The 25,702-nt window shown below is 48.5% G+C and overlaps 3 protein-coding genes across 4 annotated transcripts; all 3 read right to left on the minus strand.

Annotated features, from left to right (window-relative positions):
* Positions 1-40: 40 nt before the first annotated feature.
* Positions 41-2,430, minus strand: LOC136532378 (protein NRT1/ PTR FAMILY 1.2-like). Of its 2 annotated transcripts, XM_066524987.1 has the most exons (4): positions 2,227-2,430; positions 1,781-1,998; positions 1,116-1,663; positions 41-1,004 (listed from the first exon to the last, which is right to left on the minus strand). In XM_066524987.1, the coding sequence occupies exons 1-4, from the start codon at positions 2,318-2,320 to the stop codon at positions 137-139; spliced, it is 1,728 nt and encodes a 575-aa protein (XP_066381084.1). In that variant the 5' UTR covers positions 2,321-2,430; the 3' UTR covers positions 41-136. The 2 variants fall into 2 exon arrangements, with proteins under 2 accessions (XP_066381084.1, XP_066381082.1); XM_066524985.1 differs by having other exon boundaries at positions 41-1,663.
* A 14,984-nt stretch (positions 2,431-17,414) lies between these two features.
* Positions 17,415-19,355, minus strand: LOC136532377 (protein NRT1/ PTR FAMILY 1.2-like). Its single transcript, XM_066524984.1, has 3 exons — positions 19,269-19,355; positions 18,952-19,169; positions 17,415-18,859 (listed from the first exon to the last, which is right to left on the minus strand). Exons 1-3 carry the CDS (start codon positions 19,351-19,353, stop codon positions 17,420-17,422), a joined length of 1,743 nt encoding a protein of 580 aa, XP_066381081.1. The 5' UTR covers positions 19,354-19,355; the 3' UTR covers positions 17,415-17,419.
* Positions 19,356-25,062: 5,707 nt separating this feature from the next.
* Positions 25,063-25,681, minus strand: LOC136532376 (probable metal-nicotianamine transporter YSL12). Its single transcript, XM_066524983.1, has one exon. The coding sequence runs from the start codon at positions 25,643-25,645 to the stop codon at positions 25,094-25,096; it is 552 nt and encodes a 183-aa protein (XP_066381080.1). The 5' UTR covers positions 25,646-25,681; the 3' UTR covers positions 25,063-25,093.
* Between the last annotated feature and the right edge of the window lie 21 nt (positions 25,682-25,702).

Consider the following 25,702-nt stretch of genomic DNA (forward strand, 5'->3'; position numbering starts at 1 on the left):
AAGCTAAGTCAACTAGATGTTTTATACTACCACATATTGAACATTCAACTTCCAGAAGTTCATTGTTCAGCCCTACAAGGTTCTCAAAGTAAACACAAGCGTCCCAACTCGGGCTTCAGAGTACAGGACTACTGGACTAGGGCTGCTCCGTGTTGTCGTCCTCTTCCCACTCCACGTTCTTCCCCTCCTCGCCATACGCCCAGCAGCACCAAACGAAGTACACAAAGTTCGCCACGCCGTAGCCCGTGAGCAGCCAGTAGTAGTAGTCGTAGTGCCCGACGTTCAAGTTGTCGACGAGCCAGCCCGTTCTCCCCCCTCGCATGCTCGCCACCTGGACCACCTTCACGATGAGGGCGCCGGCCAGGTTGCCCACTCCGAAGGCCATGTACAGCAGCGACATGCTGAAGCTGGCCATGCTCTTGGGCAGCTCGGTGTAGAAGAACTCGATCTCCCCGATGATGCCGAACGCCTCGGCGAGCCCCGCAAGCGCGAACTGCGGCACCAGCCAGAACGCCGAGATGGTGACCCCGCGCAGCGCCCGCCGCCGCCGCGCGCCCTCCACTACCGCGGAGACAGCCGTCGACGCGGTGGCGAGGAGCAGGCCCCCACCGATCCGCTGCTTCATGGTGAGCCCGCGCGAGTTGCCCGTGTACCGCTGCAGTGCCGGCGCGACCCACCTGTCGTAGCTGGCTAACCACAGCGACATGGTGGCCATGTTGAACACAGCCAGGGAGCCGCTGGGAACGCGGAACCGGCCCGCGCCGACGCTGCGGTCCATAGTATCGGCCTGCTTCACGGCGAAGCTCTGGTTCAAGGCCAGGGCGAGGAAGATGGTGGAAGACCAGATCGGCAGGACGCGGATCGCCGACTTGAGCTGCTCCACCTGGTCCACCGTGCAGGGCCTCTTCCCGTCGTGGCCGTGCCGCTCGGAGGCCGCCGCGTCCGAGCCGTTGCAGAGCGCGTCCTCCTTGGTGCCACGGAGCAAGCACGCCTTGTTCAAGAACCTGAACTCAAACGCCAACGTGTTCGTCAGACCACGCATCCCTGAAAGTTGAAACGCTGCTTCTGCCTGCTGCATGTTGGGACGTGACGTGACACGTGAGAGAGTGACGTACCTCAGCTTGTCCGTGGGGACAGCGAGCTTGCAGTCCTTGAGGTGATGGTACACGCCATCGACGGTCTTGTCCGGCAGCCGCGCCCTGCGGTTCCTGATCGCCGCGCCGACGGCGGAGCCGATCCCGGCGAACATCTGCCTCTTGCCCTTCTCCTTGATGTAAAGGCTCGATCCCAGGAAGAAGCTGACCGTGGAGAGCAGCATGAGGCCCATCGGGACGGCGAACCCGACGTTCCAGCTGACGTTGTCCTGCAGGTAGACGATGGCCGTGACGGCGACCGTGAACGCCACGCCGATGGACGCGTAGTAGGCGTTGAAGTAGGCCTGCAGGATCCTGGCCCGACGCTGCTTGGGGTGCCTCGAGAACTGGTCCGCGCCGAACGCCATCGAGCATGGCCGGACGCCGCCGGCGCCGAGGGACAGGAATGCGAAGCCGGCGAGTAGCCACGCGAGGTGCCGCGTCCCCGGCGGCGCGCACTGGTCGCCGCTGTTGCACTCAGGCGGCCGCGCTCCAGGGACCGTGGCGGTCAGCCATAGGAAGACCATCCCCTGTGAACAGAGTGCAGCAACGGAAGCAATCGTTCCAAGGAGTTAATTACCTTCTGGCAGCTAGCGGAGAGAAAAAGACAGACGGGCAGTAAGCCTCTCTGATCTCGGTGCATTTACAATCAGGCACGCGACGGAGCCTAGCCCGACGGCCATGAAGCGGCCGAGGTACATGTCGGCGACGATGGCGCCGGGGATGGGCGCGAAGTTGGAGATGGCGCCCCACACGAACAGCATCGTTTGGGAGGTGACGGTGCTGAGGTGGTACTTGTCGGTCAGGTACGTGATCATGTTGGTGTTGAGCCCGAATCCAGCAACTTTCTCCAGCATCTCATTTGCTGGGCATCCAAAACACCCAAAGAATTATCCATTAAAATCGAAGGCAAGCTAGGTGATGAATGAGAATTCTTTGAGCACAAAGGCCAATGAGAATTAAGAAGATGAACTACTTGAAGATCCCGTGCTACTGGCAAGCAAAGGCTTGTATAGAGAACAAAATGACAAAAAAGAGAGCAAAATTAAGGGCGATGAGCAATAGTCAGTTTCAGAAGATGATCGGAACTCACAGAAGATGAAGGGGAGGGCTCTGAACCCACCCTTCTTGCCCTTGAAGCACTCTTCTCCTGCCGATTCAGTCTCGAAAGCAACAGAGCGCTCCATGGCGCTGTCCGGCCGGAACGCAGGCGCAAACGCTGCTGAAAGATTTGGCCGGAGGAGCTAGCGCCACTGCATTTCTGCAGCAGGGGCGACGGAATCACGCGCTAAATAGATTCACCGGTAGACGGTAGGTAGGTCACAAGGGGCCGACAGCTAGTAGCTCCCGTCTAGGTAATGACGTAAGGTAATAAGCACAGCAGCCAGCGCCCAGCGGCAAAATTAGCTATAGGAAACCCTCGCATGCAAGCTTTTCTTTTCGTCCGGGACGACGATCGACGCAGCATGTGCACGCACATCGCCATCGTTTCAGTTTGCTTGCCCGACTTAGACGGAGCAGGTCCTCGAAACTTTTCGCTTTTGAATGAATGTAAAAAAGACGGAGAAGTTCTGCCGAAAAACACAAAAGGAGGCTGTTAATCGCAAGCACGGAAGCACCCCCCCCCCCCCCCCCCCCCCCATTTGGCATGTTTCCTCACTAATGACCGCCCTTAGTTTGTACCCACATGCACATCATTCATGCTACAGCAGTACCGCACTTATGAGCATGTACCGAGAGCCCACTCGTGCTTCGTTTCGCAAGTGCAGCCGTGTACAATCTGCATCCAAATCCCTTCTCTGGATGAGCGATGCAGAGGGACAGAAAGACGAACGTAACGAGCTGTCCATGTACTTGCATCAACATTTGGCCACCACAAAATGTTAGTTTAGTTAGCTGCTTCCCACACAAAAGTCAAAAAGATCCACTTCAGCTGTTTGACACGACCAAGAAGAGACCTGAACCTTCATCAAACCAAAAAAGACAGTGCCCCCCCGCACACTTTATAGCCCCGTTCGGCTTACCTTATAATCTGCACTATTCAACTTGTTTTTTCAGCGTCAGGACAATATTTTTCTCTCGCAACAATTCTGTTAGAACCGTATTTTTCAGCAAATTCAGCCAAGTCCCAGCAAGCCGAACGGGCTATACACCAAAAACAGCCGGCCACCACATACCGATGATGCACGGCAAGGCTCTGCCTGCCTCCACACCTTGCATTTTCACTCCGATCGATCACATCTCCTTTGCCGTCTAGGCCCTCCAATTCCATCTTCGGAGCCTGCAGAGAAAAAGCTTCAGCAGGAGGTGTCTGGGGTTAACTGTCACACGCCCCGACATACACGCACGCATTGACGCATGCGTTGCACGATGATGTGTATTGCACTGGATTTCGTGCCCTGTTTCTCCTCGTTGCTCCTTTGGCTCGGCTACGGTTGCGTCGCAGCGACCGAGCGACGTCTGCTGGGAAGCGCGGCCTCTGAGTCTGAGATCAGCGCACAAACGGACGGCCGTTTCGTGGGGGCACTTTCCTTCGGAAAATCGCGCAAAAAGGGTCCCGTCGCACGCGCAGTCGCACGGGTCAGGGTACTGCTACTTCGGCGGGTTCGGTTTGGACGCTATCAAATCGCTTCCCGGTGGCGTCACTGTCACCGTCTCACACGATGGAGTGCCTGTGAACTGCTAACAGAAGCAGAGGAGGAAACAGAGAAGATACCTTTCTTTAACGTTTGCTTTGTTGTTGATCCCACTGTCAGGTGCTCCTGTATGTTTCTTGCAAGTTTTCTATGGCGTTGGCTGAGAAGAGCTCATAACATGTGACAAGTGACGAGTTGCATAGGGAGGATATGTATGATCTCTCTTCTCTGAGTCTGAGTTTCTGTGATGCTCCACACTGCATGTATATTAATAATATTTGGATGCTACGAGACGGGAAAATGTCAGAGAAGAGATGATGACACGGCAGCATGCAGGAGCAGTTTTGTTAAGACTTCAATGCTCAGTGGTAACTGGCAGTTGGACTTTTGGACGGATTACAAGTCATTTCTATTTAATAAAGTGACGTATCAGCAAAAATGATACTACCATGGAAATTACGAGGAGAAAGAGATTCGTTTTTGAGCGGAAAAGCTGCTCCATCATTTGCACTGTGCCACTGTGGCAACGCGAGCTAATTTGTCTGGTCGTTTGGCCGTCAACATGAGCCAGAACCATGTTGGCATTGAGAGCTACTAGAGTTCACGCTGTGAGGTCATGTGTCATGTGACGTGTGTGCAGACGCAGTATGGGGGATCATTAATGTTGTGCATGGTCTATCTGTTTCTAAGAGATGTTAAAGCACTAAGAGACATTAATCGGAAGAGACGCAGTTTAAGTTTTCACGCCCTGTCAATTTGTACAGTCATGAATTTAGCATGGCTCTAGTAACGCTTTCCGTGTCCTACTCCCCATGGGAGCGAATTATAGGTTAGGGTTGGCTATACTGAGGAGCTCTGCTCCACCAGCTTTCTTTCAAAACATGTGTTAAAAAAATGTTTGATACGATCTATCTAATAGGTTCTACGGAGAATCAGCTCAAGCACCAGATGGTCAAAGACTGCGCTAGACAAACTAACATGAACACACCTTAGGTCTTGTCCGTTTCATCCCGAAATCAAGGGGGTTGGAGGGGTTGAGGGGGATTTAATCCCCTATAAGTCAAAATTCCCCTTAATCCCCTCCAATCCTCTCCAATCCCTTTGGTCTGGAGAAGAACCGAACAAGGTTTTAAAGAGAACATTCTTCACTTAACATACGACTGACGAGCGTGTGCAAAGGGGTAGTGTAACAGATCATCCAGTGATACTCATAGGTGAGTTCACTATGCGTTGCATGCACCGGATGGCCTAGTGGAAGAAAAAAATATACGCACCAACCCGTCCAGTGGGTTGAAATCTCAATGGCTAGTTTTGACATGACTGTTCGGCTAGGTCATTTCTGTGAGGTGTGGACTGTTCCACTAGTTTTTCTTTTTGGCAGACTTTAGCCAACAACTATTTGATGGGGACATAGCTATATATATGAGTTTGCACAACTTGTCTAATGTTGTTGGAGTACCTTGATGCTGCTAGAAGCTAGGGCAAGTGTGTCTACAACTACATCCATCTTCTCAAGTGCATCAATGTCTTATATGAAGCTAGGATAGATACGATAGTTCATCCCTAAGAGTGTTTGACCTTAAAGTTTGAGAGCTTTGTGAGTTAGGGCTATTGTGCCCTTTTATCTTGGTGAACTAGAGAGCTTGATGTATTCATGACCTTCCGATGTGGGCCTTGGTGGCCTTCTATGCGTCAACCCTCCGATCTTCGCATGGAGTAGTGACATCTTGGTGTACGGGTTACAAGGAGACCCTTTTTCTTCATGGAGAAATTCCATAGTGGACACGACATCAATATGACATGTAGAGTCGAGTGGCGGTGTGAGATTCAAGTACTCATGACACTTGTCTTTAGGTGTTTGGTGGCAGCCTTATATAGTGGTAGTCCGACACTGTGATTAGAAGGTACTAGAGAACTAGGGGTTGCATTTTGGCAACCGATATCATGGGATAAATCATCATGTCTCCGAGAGTTTTCCCTCTCTTCCTAAATAAGCTATAAGCTAGTTGATACGATTGGCTCTAGATCAAAACTCTTTGTAGGTTGCAGATAAGTTTGAGCGTCTAAAAAGATTCTTAAGTACGCATCATGTTAGACTTAGTTTATGTTTTTCTAGTAGTAGTTTTCATTAAGCCCTACATTTAAGGTTTGAAATTAGGCACACAATTTACCTCTTCCTTGACTCTCACGGGCCCCTCACGATGACATGTGTAGGATGGATACTATATTTTATTAAGTCTACTTTGTGTTAGGATGTTCCGAATTTTTTACATTTTAGCCCTTTTTTGAAAGTTTCTCACAAATAGACCCCTGGCGGAAAGAATTAAAAAAATGGACCCTTAGCTCGGCGGCATTGGTGCTGGCACCGAGCTAACACGTCTCGGCGCCAGCGTCTCTAGCGCTGAGCTCCTGGGCACGGTAGATGACATGGCAGTGAGCTTGGCGCCAGTCACTCTGGCGTCGAGCTCGGCGCCAGTCACTCTGACGCCGAGCTCGGCGCTAGAGTGACTGGCGTCGAGCTCACTGACATTTAACCCTGGCCAACCTTTCTGCCCGAGCGTTCTTCCTCTTCTTTCTTCTCCCTCTCGGAAGAGGCAAGTAATTGCACGGAAGAGGGGATATGCACCTGACTACGTCAACCTATTCGTTAAACATCACAAAGAAAAGATGCGTGAGTTTGCTAGACAGCGCGGTATATGTAATCCGATCGATGTTGGGCTTAACAAATGGGGATTGGAGAGGTGGATGATGTTAGAGGAGGAGAGGGCAAGGAATGAGGCAAGAGAGGAGACAAGAGTACAGATGCAGGTCTTGAACGAGCATGTTGTTGCATTATGTGGTAGTGAGTGCTTGAAAGCATTTTTTCGCTGCATGATTTTAAATGAAATATAATCATGTTGCTAACTGATTGTATTTTATACATGAAGGGATTGGTTGCAGTGAGGAACATGCCACAGAGCTGGCTCATGCAAGGTATGAGGAGAAGAAGTTAGATGAGCATAGATCTTGAGTTGGTCGCACCGTTCATTCACCGATTGTGTTGTCTGATGAGGGAGACGAGGATGAGGATGACACTGGCAGACTGAGTGAGCTCATTGCTCTAGCAGAGGTGGGCTTACAGGCGTAGAAGACTGAGGACGATATTGGCAGACTAAGTGAGCTCATCGCTCTAGCAGAGGTGGGGTTGCAGGTGGAGCAGGCAGAGGAAGACACTGGCAGACTGAGCGAGCTCATCGGTCTAGCAGAGGTGGGCTTATAGGTGGAGGAGGATGACGACACGTTCTTCACTCAGGCCGTAGCGGTCGCAGATGAAGCGGAGGCCGCTTACTACAGGCGACAGGCAGGTCAGAGAAACGCAGATGAGCCTAGCCATAGCAACAAGGTTGTAGTAGAGGACTGGTACTCGGATGATGAGTTGCTTACTCAGTACATTTCAGACTGAGGATTTGGAAGTGCATTTGCCCCTATGTCTACTGTCGGCACGTACTTCTAGTATTAGTATGTTGTGTAATGTGGCATAGTATTGAACTTTTCATTATGTGGTTGTTTTCATTATTTATGGTCTTAATATTCCGCTTAATGATACGGACGTATTGAAATATGAACACGTGCTGCAAATAAAACCTAACGATGTACGGCATTATATAATTCAACACACGAAACAAATGAAATGGCATGTGAGAACATGTACCGAACCTAGGTATAGAGTTTCCTTCGACTAAACCTAACATGCCTTAGGTTATTAAACCAAACAACAAACACATAGATGTGGCATGTGAATAACATAAAGTCATCCTAGTAGTGTGGCCACATAGCAAATTATATTGCACCTTCTCCATAGTAGCCTCCCATTGTTGGTGGTGGTGGTGGCGGGGGTGACGGGGGAGGCCCCTTGTTCTTATGGTTAAGGCAGGTGCAATATGGATCATTGTAGAGTGCCTCCTGTGAATCGGCACCATTGTTGTTGTCGTCCTGTCCGTCGTCCTTGTAACCGCTGCTAACTTCTCTTTCTAGATCGAAGATATGGTCCTACAGGTAGTAGATATACTCCGCATATAGATAAATAGGTCGAGGATCGACCCACCTACTGAACCCACAGTTGTCTTCGGCCAATGAAGACTACAATAAGTATATCGTGTAAGTTATATACAAGAGGAACATATTGAAGAAACAAATAGTAATAGCAATTACCCATGCTCGCGGGCATTTGAAGAAACGACGACCTCCATCTATTCCCTCGGTGAACATCTGCACTAGGCAGTCCTCACCATGCATGCATTTTAGCCACTCTTCTTTCCTTTCATCGTATCCTCTCAGTGGTGCCTCTTTGGTGAAATCACTTTTGCTCTCAACTGGAAACCTCTCATAAAGAGCTTCCTCAAAGAAATCGGGACCAAGAGGACCCTCCCACCTAATGGTAGTTCCCTTCCCCTTTCCTCTTCCTCTGGACGACCCTCCAGACATTGGTACTGCAATGAAAGAAAATGCTGAGGAGTGTTCTTCTTCCTTGTTGTGTGTGTGAATGAGAGGGAGTGAGTGGTTATTTATAGGTTGAGATGAGGAATGGAGGCCTCTCAATGTGCCATGTCAGCGATCCATGTGCCTCTTCACCTCGGCCCTTGGATCAAACAGTCATAAGATGGATGGTGGAGATAGAGTGGAGTTGTGCTTCCTTGCATGCCAGTACTATGTCAGTGATGTGATAAATCGATGTTGTCCTTGTATCTGAAAAGTCTATTTTTATTGTCTAAAAAGCATAGATTTGTTCACTATTGCTTGGTAACCCTAGATTCATCTACAAAGCGTATGTACGGTACATTTAGATTATACACGTTCTAATAAATTTATAGTTAATCTATGTACTATATTTGTGCCTTTGTAGCAGTGTAGTATGATTAATGTTTCACGAAAAAAATTCGCAAGAGTTTTCCTTGTTTTAGGAGCATCCACAGTTACAAACGGAGACATAATTATATATTCCAAACATTTAATCATCCAAGGAGCAAAATGCAACCACAACGAACATCACAACCAACATAATATGTCCTGCAAAATACAAATAGTCCACAATGTCCATACAATCCCAAATAATTACAGAAAAGTAAATACAAAATCCATAATAGTGCATACTAACAGCTACCAAATCCCTCACTGCCTCCTACTCTTGCCCTTACCCTTATGACCCAGAGCGCTCGTACCTGGAGTGTAAGGGTCATGCGGACAGCGTTGCCTAGTGCCTAGAGGCGGTGTAGGATGAGTCGAGGGAGCGTCATGGAGCTGAGAGGAGCCAAGCTCCTCGTGCCTCTTGTCCATGTCATCGTCGTCTTCCTCGTCCTCATCCCTATCCCCTATAGCTGCTTGGCTAGAGGAACCCAAGCCTCCTCTGCCTGTGGAAGGAACATACACATCTTGCGTCGTGTCTGTCCTACAACCACAACGACTAGCCACACAATGTAGACGACGTGACAGCCTCTATTGTACAAAACTATGTTAATTGAAAGAATCTAACGTATTAATGATATGTTTGAAAGAATATTTTTAATCTTACGTCTAGGAAGCCAAGTATGTAGTCGTCACTGACTCTTGGCCGAATGCGCTCAATCTCTTCAACTGAGCATTTGAGTGTATTGCCATGCAACAAAGTTCTCAGTAATAATACTTCTGAACAGATAGCAATAGGTTTGGTTTCCTTTTGTACAAGAATCTAACGTATTATAAGGGTGATATGGCTTGAAGGTGGTACTAACTAAAATAGATAACTCCTAATGTCGGTCCAAGAACGCCTAATGTACTGTTGTGCAACTTAACGTAGAAAAATAAGGCAATTCGCTTACCACTCTATCCAAGATCGGTCCTGCCTCCACCTGCCTTCCTGCATGAGTCGATTGGTCATATGCCGTGTCTTCATCGTTGGAGGACTCGATGTTGGCATAGTCATCTTCTGTCCACTGTACCCTCAGCCTGCAATGTGTTGCACACTGGTACCAAGCTTGGTACCACCTAAACTCACGGTTTGTGTGTGGCTCATTGTTGCCATCCATGTTGTCGTGCATCTCCTCCCATTGCTCAATGAAGGACTAGTGGTGCCTCTCCCAGTCAAAAATCTTCTTGTTCTTCTGACGATCCAACCGCACGTATGTCATCGTTACTTGAATTCATGTACATGCCACCATATTAATAGAAATGGACCATCATGAGACATTTGAAATATCAAAACACTTACTTGTGTAAGTCAACACCAGTCAAGAACAGAGCCATAGGCCAAAGCTGTCTCACTCCAAATTGGCGTGCAACCCTATCTAGCAGGTGAAACTCGATAGCATAGAAGCAGATTAGAGGATACCTCATCCTTTAGAAGTCATCGTCGAACCCACAAACGTTGCTCAACTAAAAAGAAAGTGCGCCCTCTCCACCGTATGGCTCCCACTCCACCTGCAACATGTCTAAACAAGATGTTAGATGGTATACTAATCCTTTTCAAAGCAGCATGGAAAATAAAATTTACTTACACTAGACGTCATCAGCGTGTCTAGCTCGTTCGTAAACTCAATGTATGCCCGGTCTAACCTCATGTACGGAACCCTGACTTGGTCCCAAAGGTACGCCCACGTCAGCTGCCGACTTAGAGGCTGACCTTGGAACCACTCACGACGAGCTAGAACCTCTGGGCGGCCAACTGGAAGACGAGCCCACATCCATAGCTATAACAGGTACATGCATCCACCAAGTGATGGGTTGGACGAAGACCGACGACACCCCTTGCACAGCTGCTGGTATAGAAAACACAAGACTACAGAGCCCTAGCTGTAGTGACTCGCCTGGTCCCAGTCACTGAGGCAGTGGATTCACATCCAAGACGCACTATCACCCATGGTGTTGGGGAAGAGAATGCAGACAAATAGGTGTAGGATCCATGCCCTGCAGTAGTACCCAACTGTCTCCTCATCTGCCTCCTCAGGGCACTATGCGAACTCTTCCCGTAGCTAGGAGATGGGAACTCTAGAAGTGCGAGCCCCTTTCTCGCCAAGCTCACATCCAAGGAAGGCCTCCACTCGTGCTCTCCAGCCCTCTGACCTGCACTGCCCGATGACTAGGTTGTCGTGAATCCTTAGGCCTAGCATCTTCTAACAGTCCTAGAGCGTGACTGTTATCTCTCCGAAAGGTAGGTGGAAGCTGTGAGTCTCCGGCCACCACCTATATTAAAGACAAAGCAAGATTACTTGTTAAAAAGTCAATCACATGAACAAATGCCCATGAATGAAGGCAATGATTCAATTTAATACCTGTCAACCAACGCAGTTATGGCCGCTGAGTTGAGCTTGGGCAACCCACGATGGACCTAAAAAGAGATGACATTCAGGCTAGCTCTTTGCAGGAAAAGAGTGTACCTGTTGTCGTACTGCATGTCTAAGAACCCATTATGGGTTCTAGGATGAAGGAGCGGAAGGTCTTGCATCGAATAAAACATAGTCTCCTGTTACTTCACAAACACATGTACGCTCACCAAATTTTGAACAAAACTTATAGATTATTATCTGCCCCAACGCTATGTGACGTCCTCGATGGGTCGCCTCATACATCGGGTCGAGCAGGTGGAATTGCTCCATCCTAGAAAAAAGTGAATGAATTAGAATTTCAATATACAATGAAGCATGAACTTAGAAATGTATAAGTAATTGACACAAATACAAGCATAAATTGAGACATGCATAATTAATTAAATAAATATGACAAATATAAAATAATAAAATCAACCAATAGTCCTACCTCACTAATCTGCCAATGGCAACTTCATGAATTGTGGCCAAGTCTACCGCACTTGCCGCACTCGTACTGCTCGAGGTCAGTAACAAATGGAGTTCCTCTCCCACGCCTCGTTCTTCTGGGTATCTGATCCATAACCATCCTATGCCTCATCCTCTGCCTTGATCCACGCTTGTTCCAACGGTAAGCTGGATCCATAATATACTTTGGCCCATCATATGGAGACCACTCTCTAGGGTCCTGGAAAGACACGAAGCGGGGGCTCCATGTGTGCACAAGCGTGTCGACACTGAACTCAAGAGGTATCCTCCTCTTGATATTATAGTTGCGATGTCTAGCTGCTGCCACCAAATGAGAACATAGAAAGTGGTGTTGCCTTGGTTTACCACAAGTGCACTTGAAATCTTAGAGGACAACCACATGTATCCTCGACTCTCGGACCTCGCCATTGGACATTGTACTGCCCCTATGCTCAACCTGATAAGTCCCTATGGCGTGGTCAAAGCATGTAACCTCATGTGTGCCAGCCCTTTCTCTTGCCTTCTCTAGGTGTGCCTTTGGTTTTGGAGCCCATATCTCTCCATCATTCCGCAACTACAATGCATGAGTGTGTCTATCGTTGAACCAGACAACAAGCTTATAGAAGGTGAATTGAACGATTGCATTCACGGGCATACCACGTATCCCCAATAGCAACTTATTGAATGACTCCGCCATGTTGCTGCACTGAAACTCGTACCTCCATCCACCGGTGTCGTGAGCTCTCGTCCATTTCTCCAAATCCCTCATCAAACATGTGATCCATTGTCTACCTTCTACATTTGATGCGGTTCAATTTTCCTGAAAGTACGTGTCCTCAAGCTGTCGAGCAGCCTCCTAGAACAAATCAAAGTTACCCTTCACACCATCCTTTCGGAGTAGATTCTCAGCAAGGTGCCGAGTACACCAACGATGGTGCAAAGGTGCATACCCATCCATCTGCTCTCACACGGCATTAAGTATGCCCTGATGCCTATCAGATATGACGCCAACCTCCCTGCCAGGCCCAACCACGTGTATCCACACTAGCCTCAAGAACCATCCCCAACTGTCATTATTCTCCTTCTCAACCAAAGCAAATGCCAAAGGAACCAACTTTGTTGTGCGCGTCATAGGATATGGCTATAAGAAGTGTGCCCTGGTATTTGCCAATCAAGAACGTACCATCAATGGAGAAGATGGGACGGTAGTGCCTAAAGGCCTCGACACACTGAGGGAAGCACCAGAAGGCATGGAAGAATATCTGCCTCCCATCCTTCTATGCATTAGGTTTTGGGATGTACTCATAATGCATGCCTCGATTCACCGCTTTGATTGCATTGAAAAGAACTGGCAACTGCTCATACCCATCCTCCCAGTCCCCATATATCATCTTCCACGCTCGCTGCTTAGCCCTCCATGCTTTATCATAAGTTATCACATATCCTCCATACAACACCTCAATGGTCCTGATAATTGTCCTCACCTTCATATTGGGTTCTCCCTGCAAAATTCCCATCAACCGCTTGGCAATGAGGGTAGATGTCAACTATCGATGCCTCAGTGTCAGCTCATGGTCAGCACAATTGTGTGGCCCGACAACTTTTGTGATCTTCCATTTTCCGGTTACCTGTTGCTTCCTTGTACAAACCCTCCATGGGCAACATTCCTTGTCACACACAACTATGTAACGGCGCTCCATATATGAATGCAATACCCTGTGAGGCCTCTTTTGTATCACTGCAAAAGCTTGCAACCACCTCTTCAAAGCAAGGAGGTCATTAAACACCCTCCCATTCTCAATTACCATGTTAGGACCGGCCCCACGAGCTTCTAGGAGCTCATCATCACGTCCTTCTGCAAATGCCTGATCGGAATGAGCAAGATCGCTGAACTCGTGAACTCTAGGATCACGGTGGCCAGGAAAGATACGCCTCATCATCTCAACATCACTCTCCGTCAGCTCTCCAATAGGGCGATCATAATCAGAATTAAGAGCCCTAGCCATCTCATATGGCTCTGAATCATGCATAATTTCAACACTATTGGAGCCATGGAATCCATCTCCAAAGTGCACTTGCGCAACAATAGGGGGCACATCCACATTCTTAGGAATGTCTCCTGCAACATCAGTAGAGAAATGAGGAAAGAATGAAAGAAATAGATGTAAGGAACGGGGTAAGCTCCCAAAAAACATACGGTTAAGACACTTACTCGGATGATTCTGTGTCAAAGGAATCTCATAAGAAGGATCTACCATAAAAACATGAGTCTAACAACCATCTCCAACTACCACATTGGGGGCAGATTGAGCATCGAGAACCGTAGGTGCAATCTACACATGCAGATAAGGTTCCGAAACGGGAGGGTCGATGTGTGCCTGATGATCCATTGCTGGGGTAAACCCATGAGGGATGGGATCAACTAACACCCGACGCACAACCACGTCCAAACATTGCAGCTGGCTCTTCATAGCCGATCTCACATAGTTCTTCCACTGATCCGCATAACCAATTGAGATCATTTGCCTGAATATGTTGGGAGGAGAACCTAGGTACAGTACACCATCAACTGCAATGCCATCATCTCCAAGGCAATGCAGCTCCTCTTGAGCCCTTGCAACCATCTCACTAAATGAAGGCATATCATTGAATAGCATAGGCACGCTTTGCATGTCAACAAACTCAACATATCCATAGCAATCGCTTTCAATGGTGCCTCCATGATATATGGTGACTAGGTTGTCCATCTAGTTCAAACACGTAACGAAACACATATCATTTAGTCTAAATTAGACGATAGATAGTACCTAACAAGTACTTTCTAACTACAAACTAAGTAAATAAGATAATAACTATGTATATATATACAGTGTACTCACTAAATAGCTAGATCATATGTAGTTAACTAAATATATAACTACATATCTAAGTAGCTATCTAACTATATCTATGTACCTATGTATCTATGTTTTTATCTATCGACATATATATCTCACTAGATCACTAACTAAATCAACTACCTGAGCCATCACATTAACTAGTAAATAACAAATGCCAACTAAGTAGATATATTGCATATTCATAATTTTTACCTTTCCAACGAATGATCCGCGGACATCGACGGAGTCGCAGCGGACGATGGGCATGGGTTAGGCCGATGATCCGGGCCGGCTGCTATAGGTGGCGGGGTCGGCGGTGGCGCGGCCAACGATAGTGGTGGCGCGCGGCCGGCGTGGGATGCCCGGGGCTCCGCTCGGCGAGTCTGGCTCGACGAGCATGGGAGGCACGGCGGCAGCGGTGGAGGGCGGAAAGGTGGGCCACGGCCGAGGTCGGCAGTGGAGGGCAAGGCGAATCTAAGACGAGGACGGCGATGGATTGTGGAGGAGGGCCACTAGCCGTAGTGCGGGCGGCCAGCCGCGGGCAACGGCGCGGCGCGGGGGGGGGGGGGGCGGCGCGGCCATGGGCGATGGCGGCTGGTGGAGGCAAGGGCGCGGGCGGCGGCGGCTCTGCTTGGGTGAGAGAGGGAGAGGAAGAGAGGCGCGGGGCCCATAGGTATTAAAGGCTCGGTGCCAGTCACTTTGGCGCCGAGCTCACTGCCATGTCATCTACCGTGCCCAGGAGCTCAGGGCTAGAGACGTTGGCACCGAGACGTGTTAGCTCGGCGCCAGCATCAATGGCGCCGAGCTAAGGGTCTATTTTCTGAATTCTTTCTACCAAGGGTCTATTTGTGAGAAACTTTCAAAAAAGGGCTAAAATGTAAAAAAATTGGTAGGATGTTCAGGGCCTGGACCATGTCAAGCACTAAGAGTTTATTCAGATACACTCTAATCTACCACAATTCATATGTGTTTAGGAGCATTGGGATGAAAAAATAACTACTTTCTGCACCCAAGCCACCTCAATATAGGTAGATTGTAGTGGATTAGAGTGCAACCAAACAAGACATAAGATGATTCTTGTTGAGTGGGGCGTTGTGTGTATTTTGTGTAGAGTAAACTCTATTGTACCCCCATGAACCTATAGCCAAATCTGAAAAAAAAACTCAACTCAAAAATAGAATTCTTGCCTCTCTATTTTCAAAACCGAATAAATTACTCCCTACATCAGTTAAAAATGGTTTTGATGGAGTTTTTTTAGGCACGTCATCCCTTTTCAATTCAAAAACAATTCCAGTAAACACTATATATAAGGTTTTTAAACCACAAAAATATCTTCAAGCCTAAAAAATCTAAGAAAGTCCTAGAGCTATATTAGGACAAGATACACCCAAATAAAATATTTAGAGCCCACAAAATTACATTTTAAGCTTTTACAAATAGGGTCAAGCTATAGGAAAGTGGAAAGAATGCCCAGACAAAATAGAAAATTCTGAAATCATTCATTAGAATGTCTAAACACATTTTAAATACTTTTTCTCAATAAAAACATGATATGCAATCAGCTTGAATGCAACATACAATAATGCTAGTTGCATTCACGTTGATTACATTCTGTTAGTTTGCATCTCTGGAAAGTTTGTAAAATGAGTTTAGACATTGATTAGAAGGTTTTGCTAATTTTTATAAATTTCCTAGATAGTTTCCCATTTTTTCTAGAGCCCAATCTATTTTTGGAAGCCTCTAGAGATAACTTCACAAGCTACAAATATTTTTATTTAGGTATGTCCTGTCCTATGTATCTCTAAGATTTTTTTTTTTCAGTTTTTGTGAGTCTTAAAGATATTTTAGCTATTTAAAAACATATCTGTTGTCTACTGGATTTGTCAGTGGACTAAGAAAGGATGACATGACTCAAAACCAATCTCAATTGTTGCAGAGAGGGGTGTGGGGTATTAATTTGTTCGATTTTGAAAATTAGGGGTGTTAAATTTCTGATTTTTTAGTTGAGAGGTTTAGACTCAGCCACCCAAGGACATATTTTGAGGGGTCAAATGGACTTCACTCTTTTGTGTACGAGTAGAATTTAATGACGATCCTTACACTTGTTATGTCGTGCTATTTAGATCCATATAAATATTTGAAAATACAATTTTAGAGAATTTCAAAAAAGAAAGCTTTTATTATGTTTCAAGATCATTACATAGAGCTGATACAATCATTTTGAAAGCACTCCCGGTCTCTACATAGTGGGATGCACATAGCCTACAATTTTAGACATCTAAGATTTGTTACTCATTAATTCGAAGTCAACTCCACCAAAGAGAGTTCTTGTTAGAGAAAATAATTTCACAATTTATAAACTTGTGGAATCCACCTGCTTGAAACCAAAGTCCACTAGATGAGTTTGGCCCCTGGAGCAGCTTGTTCGAATTAGCCGTACAACCCTACTGGGCCTTGTAACTGTAGTTGGGTTGGCCCCTTTTCATGCCGCCCAAGCTATCTAGCGCTGCATATATATGTAGATATAAATTGTAACGCATTGGCTACTAATGTAGGGAGTTAGTTCTATGCACTGTATATAATCAAGCCATGTGGCTCGATGCAATACATCTCCAGTTTGCGTGGCATATATTCTCTAACACAGTTGTCACTTGGCAGTGGCATTGAGCTTGAGGAGGGGAGGGAGACGGAGGAGAGCAAGGGGGAAGTGGGTAACGTACGGGCGACCAATGAGACTGAATCACTGAAGTTCTCTCTATCTCTGAATTCTGAAGGAAGAATGCACGTACAATGCATGCGACATTCTAGACTCGCATCACTAGAGTACTTACTGTCCATATTCAACATTTCAGGATTACTTTCTCTTGAAATGTCACCATATATATAGGTTAGCATATGTACGAGGTAACTAGAATCACACTAGAGCAAGAGACCATCTCAGATCAACGCTATACGGTTCCTAGTGCTCTGCTCAAAGTCCACCAAGCCTAAATGATGACCGCTTTGTGCTCCTCCTCCTGGTCGTCCTCCCCCGCGGCGGCGTCGGCGGCCACCACCCGGTTCTGTCCCTCCTCGCCGTACGCCCAGCCACACACGACGAAGTACACCACGTTGGCTGCGCACAGCACCGCCAGGACCAAGTAGTAGTAGTCGTAGTGCCCCCTGTTCAGGTTGCTCGGCAGCCAGCCGGTCCCCGCGTGGATGACCCCCACGATGGCGCTGCCCAGCACGGCGCCGAACCCGAGGCCGAGCGCGAGCAGCGACACCCCGATGCTGGACATGGTCTTGGGAAACTCGGAGTAGTAGAACTCGATCTGCCCGATCAGGTTCAGGCCCTCGGCGAGCCCCGTCAGGCAGTGCTGCGGCACCAGCTTCATGGCCGACATGTGCACCGGGTCCGGGTGCACCGGGTCGCGGAGCTCCTGGGCGATCGCGGCGGCCCGGCGGACGCTCTCGGTGTGCGCGGCCACGGCCATGGCCACGGCGAAGAGCACGAGGCCGGCGCCCATCCGCTGCCGCAGGCTGAGCCCGCGCACGTGGCCGGTGAGCCGGGACAGGGGCCGCACCAGCACGCGGTCGTACACGGCTACCCAGACGGTGAGCGTCAGGATGGCGAAGACGCCGAAGGAGGCCGCGGGGATCTCCATCTTGCCCACCGTCCGCTCCATCGTCTTCGCTTGCAGCGTCGGGAACATCTGCTGCCCGACGATCACGCCAGGCATGATCCCCGTCGACCATATCGGGAGCACGCAGATGACGGCCTTGGTGTCCTCCACCTGCTGCACCGTGCACAGCCGCCACGGGTCGCACGCCGCCCCGTCGGGGCTGACCTCCTTGCCCGGGTTCCTAAGCACGCAGGCCCGGTTCAAGTACCTTAGCTTGTTCGTGGGAGTCCTGGGCTTGCAGCCTGCTTTGTTGTAGAAGCTCGAGGAGTCGGCGGTCTCCGGCGGCAAGGGCTCGTGGCGGTTCTTGTAGCTGGCGACGAGCACCTGCACGAAGCCGATGGTGACGCTCCTGTTGGCCGCTGCCTTGACGTAGAAGGGCGAGCCGAGGAGGAACAGCGTGAGCGCGGTGAGCATGAGCACGACGGGCACGGCGAAGCCGACGACCCAGCCCCTGGCCTGCTGGATGTACACGATGACGGTGGCCGCGAACACGATGGAGAGGCCCAGCACCGTGTAGTACCAGTTGAAGAAGGTCTGCAGCGTCCGCACGTTCTTGGCGCTGTTGTCCCGCTTGTCCAGCTGGTCGGCCCCGAACGCCAGCGTGCAGGGCCGGATGCCGCCCGACCCCAGCGACATGAGCGCGAACGACGTGAACAGCAGCGGCAGCTGCCACGGCCGCACCACGCAGCCGCTTCCCGCCGCGCACTCCGGGGTCTTCTTGTACACCGGGAGGATCGCCGTCAGGCACAGCAGGCACATCCCCTGATCCGGCGCAACACGCAAATTAAATTAGCACGGCGACTGAATCAATTGCCTGCATCATGGAGCCAGAGAGAGAGTTGACGGGCGCTTACGAAGAGGCTGACGCAGGAGCCGAGTGCGATGACACGGAACCGGCCGAGGCGGGAGTCGGCAAGCACGGCGCCGAAGATGGGCAGGAAGTTGGAGATGGCGTTCCAGAAGTAGAGGACGACGGTGGCGACAGCGCTGGACATGAGGTACCGCTCGGTGAGGTACAGGATCATGTTAGCCGTCAACCCGAACGTGGCCACCTTCTCGAAGATCTCGTTCGCTGCATGCCGCCGCGAACAGAACCGCCCACCAAGCAAAAATTAAGCATGCGGACGCGCTAGAAGAAAGACATGGGTAGCTGCTCGATCGATGTTCTTACAGATGATGAAGGGAATAGTTCTGAGTCCTCCTTTCCTCCTCGCCGTCGCCTTGGGGAGGGCTTCCTCCATGGCTGAGACCTCCATGCTCGCTCGCTCAAGACGGAGGAGGGAGCGAGGCTACAACAATGTGCACAAGCAACAAGACGGGCGCGACTGACTATTTATACGCAAACCGTGTGACTGTAGCGGGCCGTAAGTAGTGATCTCAGCCTCTCGGTACTCACTCCCAGTCCCAGGGATAAACCTTTGCCGACAAATGAGTGATCAAGCGCATTTTTTTAGCAATGGAAGTACAATTCCCAGCATCTGCAAGACTGATCAAGTGCATGAGTTGGATTGGATGGACATGGACAAGCACGGGAACGGCTGGCGCCAGTAACTGCACTGAGGCAAAGTTTTTTTTTCTTCTGCCTGCTGGTTTCCGTTTTGATTAGCAGGGACGCTTTTGCCGCACTTTCGGAAAAAAAAAAACTGCAGTGAGGCTTGCAGCAGTTAGTGTGTGGTCTGCTTGTTGCTTGCCCCCTGGCTTCCGGCGCAGTTTGGGCTCGGTCGGGCGTGGCTTTCAGCGCCCGTGCCGGACAACCTGATGAAGCTTTTGGAGGTTGTAGAAAGAAGACATTGGGAGGCACGTGCTAGTCTATGCATGTAAGATGATTACAAGTCAAATTTGAGCATGTTTCGGGCATAAGTAATACGTTACAAATGGTACATATTTAATCTTCCAAAAACTTCTGAGTAAATCTGAACTAGAAGAATTACCCGTGCGTTGCCACGGGAATTTAGGAGAAAAAAATAAAAGACATAGAGTATGGATATTAAGAGAAAAAAATAAATAGCATTTGTTTTATTTTTAAATGATATCAAAAGGCTTGTAAGGATATTACAATTTAATATGAGTTGACTAACATTTCTATCCACTATATGACTAAGATTTCTGCGTGGAAATTTAAGAGAAAAATTAATAAAGAATATTGAGTATGGACATGAACAAATAAATAAATATCATCTGCTTAATCTTTAAATGATAGCAAACGGTTGTCTCGATATTACAATTTAATATCAGATATTACAATTAATATGAGTTGATCAACGTTTCTATCCACTATATGATTATATCACCAAGATTGCTATGTCAAACAAAATGAATGGCAAAGGATGCAACGGTGCAGATATGATATTATTGTCGGTGTCACCATGGTTGATAACCACAGAAGATAAGTGTCGTTGCTCCTTATAATGAACAAATTATGCAAGCATGTCTCACCGAAGTCATTGAAGTAGTGTATTCTAGATTGCCTACAGGGTTAGCTCAATGTTCAACCTATCGTGTCATGATGTGAGGAGACAAAAGGAACAAATTAACTAATACCATTGAAAGAATTTTACAAAGAAAGTTGATGCTCGGCGCAACTCCACTTTTTTGTTGGAGAGATAGAATGGAGTTTTTCAAGACAAAGGTGAACATATCAGAGATCATTAACTGAATGGTCGTATATAAGAAATACTATTCTCTGCGCAGAAACATAATGTTCTGCATGTACCTCTCTAGCCTTGACAAAAGCTATCACTTCCCTTCTCCAGGCTAATAATCTACGTGCTTTTACCCTTTACCCTTTACAAAATCAGTCTCCGAGAAACATAGAAGAGATAGAAGACGACAAAAACCATAGAAAATTAGTTCCAGGCTCTAGGCAACAACAGTGGTGAAAAGCGCAGTCCATTTATCGGATATCTATACCCCGGTATCCGAGTCAAAAGGATTAATGAGCGTCACGTCGACTCATCCGATGGTTAAGGACGCAATTACGGCCTCGACCGACCCCCAGGGGCTGGGCCACGCCTCGTCCAACTCCGAGGACAAGGTTTCAGCCTCGTCCGACCCAAGGCGTGGACTCTGACTCCGAGGACGAGGTTTTCGCCTCGTCCGACCCCAAGACGTGGGTTCTGACTCGTCCGACCCTAGGGCGCGGGCTCCGACTCGTCCGGTCCCACGGGGAGGGCTCCGCCTCGTCCGACCCCCGAGGGTCGGATTCCGTCTCACCCGGCCCCCAGGGCGAGATTTCCGCCTCGCCCGTTCCCTGGGGGTCAAATTTGCTACCGGGCTAAAGCAGTGGCCCCATGGTGGGACCCAAACCGCTTCAACCACTACGGCGTGGAGGCGCACGCCCGGGAGCACGTCTCGGGCGCGTCCTAATGCGACTGGCGGTCGCATCAAGCCATGCTGGGAGACTCACGTCGCCCACCATGTCAACATGCCAGCACTGTGCTGCCAATTCCCTGCCTGGCCACCGTCCAACGTCAGTCGACCGGCGTTAGTTGACTGGCACTGTACCGCCAGCTCCCCGTATGGCCTTTGTCAGGGGACCATTTGACCATTCCGTCTGCTCGGATGGGATGGAAGACAAAAACGGCGCACGACGCCCGCACGTATGCTGCAGCGGCCAACAGGACCCCGGTGTGACGCCGCTGCCACCACGATCTACAGGGTCAGCGGGACCCAAGCGAAGAGGAGAACGACACACCCCCGGAAGCCTTATTTCTCTTTTTTTCCTCTTCCCTTCTCTCGGTCTCTGGTATCCTGGTCTCTCCCTTGGTCTATAAAAGGGGAGAAAGGGCACCGTTCAGAGAGGGAGATCAATCGACCGATAGATCGAGCAGTAGAAGCATTAAGCAATCGAACCACAGAGACTTAGGAGCTCCTCCCTCTCTGGCCAATTTGTAACCCCCTACTATAAACTTTCAGTGCTAGTAACATGAACAGCAGCCACGAATTGGATGTAGGGACATTCTGCCCGAACCAGTATAAACCTTGTGTCTTCTTAGCACATCATCCGAGCCAGACGCGCAATAATACAAATTTACTAGTCGGCTGTTCGAAACACCGACACTAATGTACTCGTGCGGAATGCTCAAAAAATTATGCCTCCATGGATTTTGAAATGTTTCTTATATGCTGGTTGGCAATGGATGAATGAAAAATTAGTGGATAGCTGTTTCCGCTAATTGTCCTGTTCACTTGGCTGATAAGCCATGACTGAAAGTATCATTGACTGATTTGCTGTGAGAGAAAAATACTATTCGTTGGCTGAAAAAGTATGACTTATAAGCCAAACGAATAGGACGAATATAGAGGCCTTGTTTAGTTCCAAAAAGTTTTCCCAAAAAGTGCTACAGTAGCCATCACATCGAATCTTGCGATACGTGCATGGAGTATTAAATGTAGAGGAAAAAAAACTAATTGCATAGTTTGGTTGGAAATCGCGAGATGAACGTTTTGAGCCTAATTAGTTCATGATTGAACACTAATTGTCAAATAAAAACGAAAGCGCTACCGTAGCCAAATTTCTAAATTTCTCCCAACTAAACGAGGCCAGAGATATTTATGGTAGCATTTTGCATGTGCTTGGAAGGAGAAAGGTAAAAGGAGATGGAGAGACACGACTGTGGCAACTAATGCTTGGACTTACAAATAATTTTTTAATTAACGATTGTCAGTGAGACAGAAGATTAGGTGGCCATCAAAGGATGGTTGGATTTGACTGACAATATGAATCTAATGGTTTAGATTACTTGATGATGTGGGTGGCCTGGCTCCAGGATTAGATAGAATTGATAATGGAGATTAACTTTATAAGAGACATAGATAGATATCAAACTGGAACCGTATTAAATAGACCCTTAGTTTTGAACATGTTTCGGGCATAATAGTTACAAATGCTACGTATTGAAGCATCGATCATTTGTGCACGTATGAACCATGTGTGCACAATACACACCGCGGGGACATATATATATAGAGCATTAATTACTTAAAAACTCATTTATAGAGGCAGCCAAAACCGATTTTTTGAAACAGTTATTTAGCCTGCATCTATTAAGAGGCCTCAGAAAATGGGGTGGATCTCACATGCGGGAAAGGATGGCGGTTCGTCCGCATTGAAAATCATTTCTAGAATTTATAAATGATAATAAAAATTACATTTTTTTAATCGTAGGACAAGCCAGCTAGCTAAGCACCTTGGCTATAGAAATACGTGTCCTCCCTAGCGAGCCTTCTTTACCACCTCACTACATATCTATTACTAATTTCCATTGGAGAACCTTTCCTTTAGTAGCTTCATTGGGAAGGATTTGTAGCCTCTAGAAATAAAAAAAAAAGATCTAGGAGCTCGTAACAAATTCTTGGGTCTTTAAATGACTTACAAAATTTAGATCTTGATGAGAACTACATCTTTGGTACAGGCCGTATGCATTGAGCTAGTGATCTCAAATAAAAATATCACTAGCTACAAACACATCGAGAACTTCAAATTTGTTATATGTCTCTATGTGGTCGTTTGGAAAATAAGAAGTTAAAACGATTATGCAGCCTGTTCGCTTGCTCGTAAACGATCGTAAATTTCCAGCCGGAAACAGTGTTTTTCTCTCACACCAAACCAGCCAGCAGTAAATAATCCACGATACGATACGGCCTCCCGAACAGGTTGATGATCGCTTCTACAAATTGTAGGTCCCTAGAAATCGACTTCCAGAGGCTGGCTACAGTCTACTCCATGGACTACATCATATATATGCTATGGCCATTGAGTTGCTCAACTAATTAGAAAGGCAAATGCTCCATTAATTTTCAAACACCTTTATAAATAAAACTCGACGTCTCTTAAGATTTTTTTTAGTTAAATGCATGGGTGGTTCATTAACCTGCGCTCTAGTTTTATTTAGGTCCATCAACTCTGAAAGTGGGTTTTTAGGTCTATAATCATTGTTAGTGGCGCATTCCTAACTCATACCCCTTTGTTTTATTTTTTTAACTGACGTGGTTGTCCATCGTGATACCCAGGTTGGATTTGACGGGAGTTTTAGCGCCAGAATGGATTGGGGGTTTTACCACTAAAGGTAAGGCCATAGGCGGAGACGATGCAGGTCTGGATGATGGTGTTCTCCTGTCGCGTAAAGGGCTGCTTCAGCAAGCCCATGCTCTCGATTGCTTTCGTCCAGAGGCGGACGAGGAAGAAGTCGAGAAGGCTGGCGGAGACGTTGAGCGAGGGGATGACGCCGGTGGTGAGATTCAGCTTCATTACGATGATGCTGAACAAGATGGTGAGGATGAACCCCGCCACGAAGGCGCACACCGTCAGCTGCCCCCGCCACGACGGCACGGGCTTGTCCGCGAACGCCTGCTCCACCGAGGCCACCACCACCTCCTTGGCATTGCTGCCCCCATCGTCGTCGTCCGCGCCCGCAAGCCCGCCGGCGTGGCGTCGCCACAGCAGGTTGGCGCCTGACTCCAAGGCGTCGGCTCCCGCGTGGGCGGCAGGGTCGCCGGAAGCGCTGGCGGCGGCGGTGCCAGTCGCCATGGTGGTTGTCTAATGGTTCGTGATGGCTCGGTTGATGCTTGGTAATCGGCGTATTTATTGGAAGGCAGTTGGAATCCAGTTGCGTCACGATCATGCTTCGGGATTCTGGTGGGCACTGGGCTGGCGCTGGTAGCAGCCCTCCGATCGGAATTGCACGGCCCAGATGTTCTTTCGCTTGGAGAAGGGAAATTCGAGTCAAATCGTTTTGGTTTACCCTTGCAGATATCGACGATATATGACGAGATACAGTTGTGAAATTAAAATTTGAACCCAGGTAACATACAGCTGTTGGGTGTTGGTACCATAATGCTGACGCATATACGACTAGTGTACTTACTCATGTACATCAAAAGCAGATCTTGACGAAACAACATTTACCCGTCCCGGTATATTTTACAGCATGGTGCATCAACACAATATACACTTGTGATTCATGCTGACTGCTGACAGGTCGTAATTTTCACAGCTTAATTTTCGAGGAAGCCATCCACTTGGGCGTTCACCGACCTGGACAGGAACTTCATGCAGATCGGCAGCTTCACCTTGGCGAGCGCAAGAATGGACTGCGGCAGGGTCCAGATGCCATCGCTGCAGATCAGCCCTGACGCAATCGTAGGTCCGAAGGCGTCGGCTTTGGCCCTGTTGATCATCTGCCACGCGAAGAGGATCACGGTGCCGACGAACATGTCGATGGCGAAGTAGGACCCGATGTAGAACGGGATCGCCATGGCCATCGGCAGCGGGATGAACCTGGCGACCTTCTTCGGCACCAGGTCCCTGATCAGGTTCACGACGATGGCCGCAGCGAAGAAGATGTAGCAGAGGGTGAGGCAGTTCTTGGGGAGCGACGAGAAGCCGTCCACGCCGAGGATGGCCATGTTCCGGTACACGATGGCGTACGGCGCCAGGTACTCGTTGCCGCTGATGCCGATGTCGGTGAAGGCCTTGTAGAAGAGCCAGAAGACGCAGGGCGCGATGACGCAGCCCATCGCCGTGCCGATCACCTGGCTGATGAACATCGACCTGGGCGACGCCAGCGTCAGGTACCCGGTCTTGAAGTCATGCATCAGGTCAGC

This window comes from Miscanthus floridulus, unplaced genomic scaffold (genome assembly GCF_019320115.1).
Source record: "Miscanthus floridulus cultivar M001 unplaced genomic scaffold, ASM1932011v1 fs_5_2_3, whole genome shotgun sequence".
In the NCBI taxonomy this organism is placed as follows: domain Eukaryota; kingdom Viridiplantae; phylum Streptophyta; class Magnoliopsida; order Poales; family Poaceae; genus Miscanthus; species Miscanthus floridulus.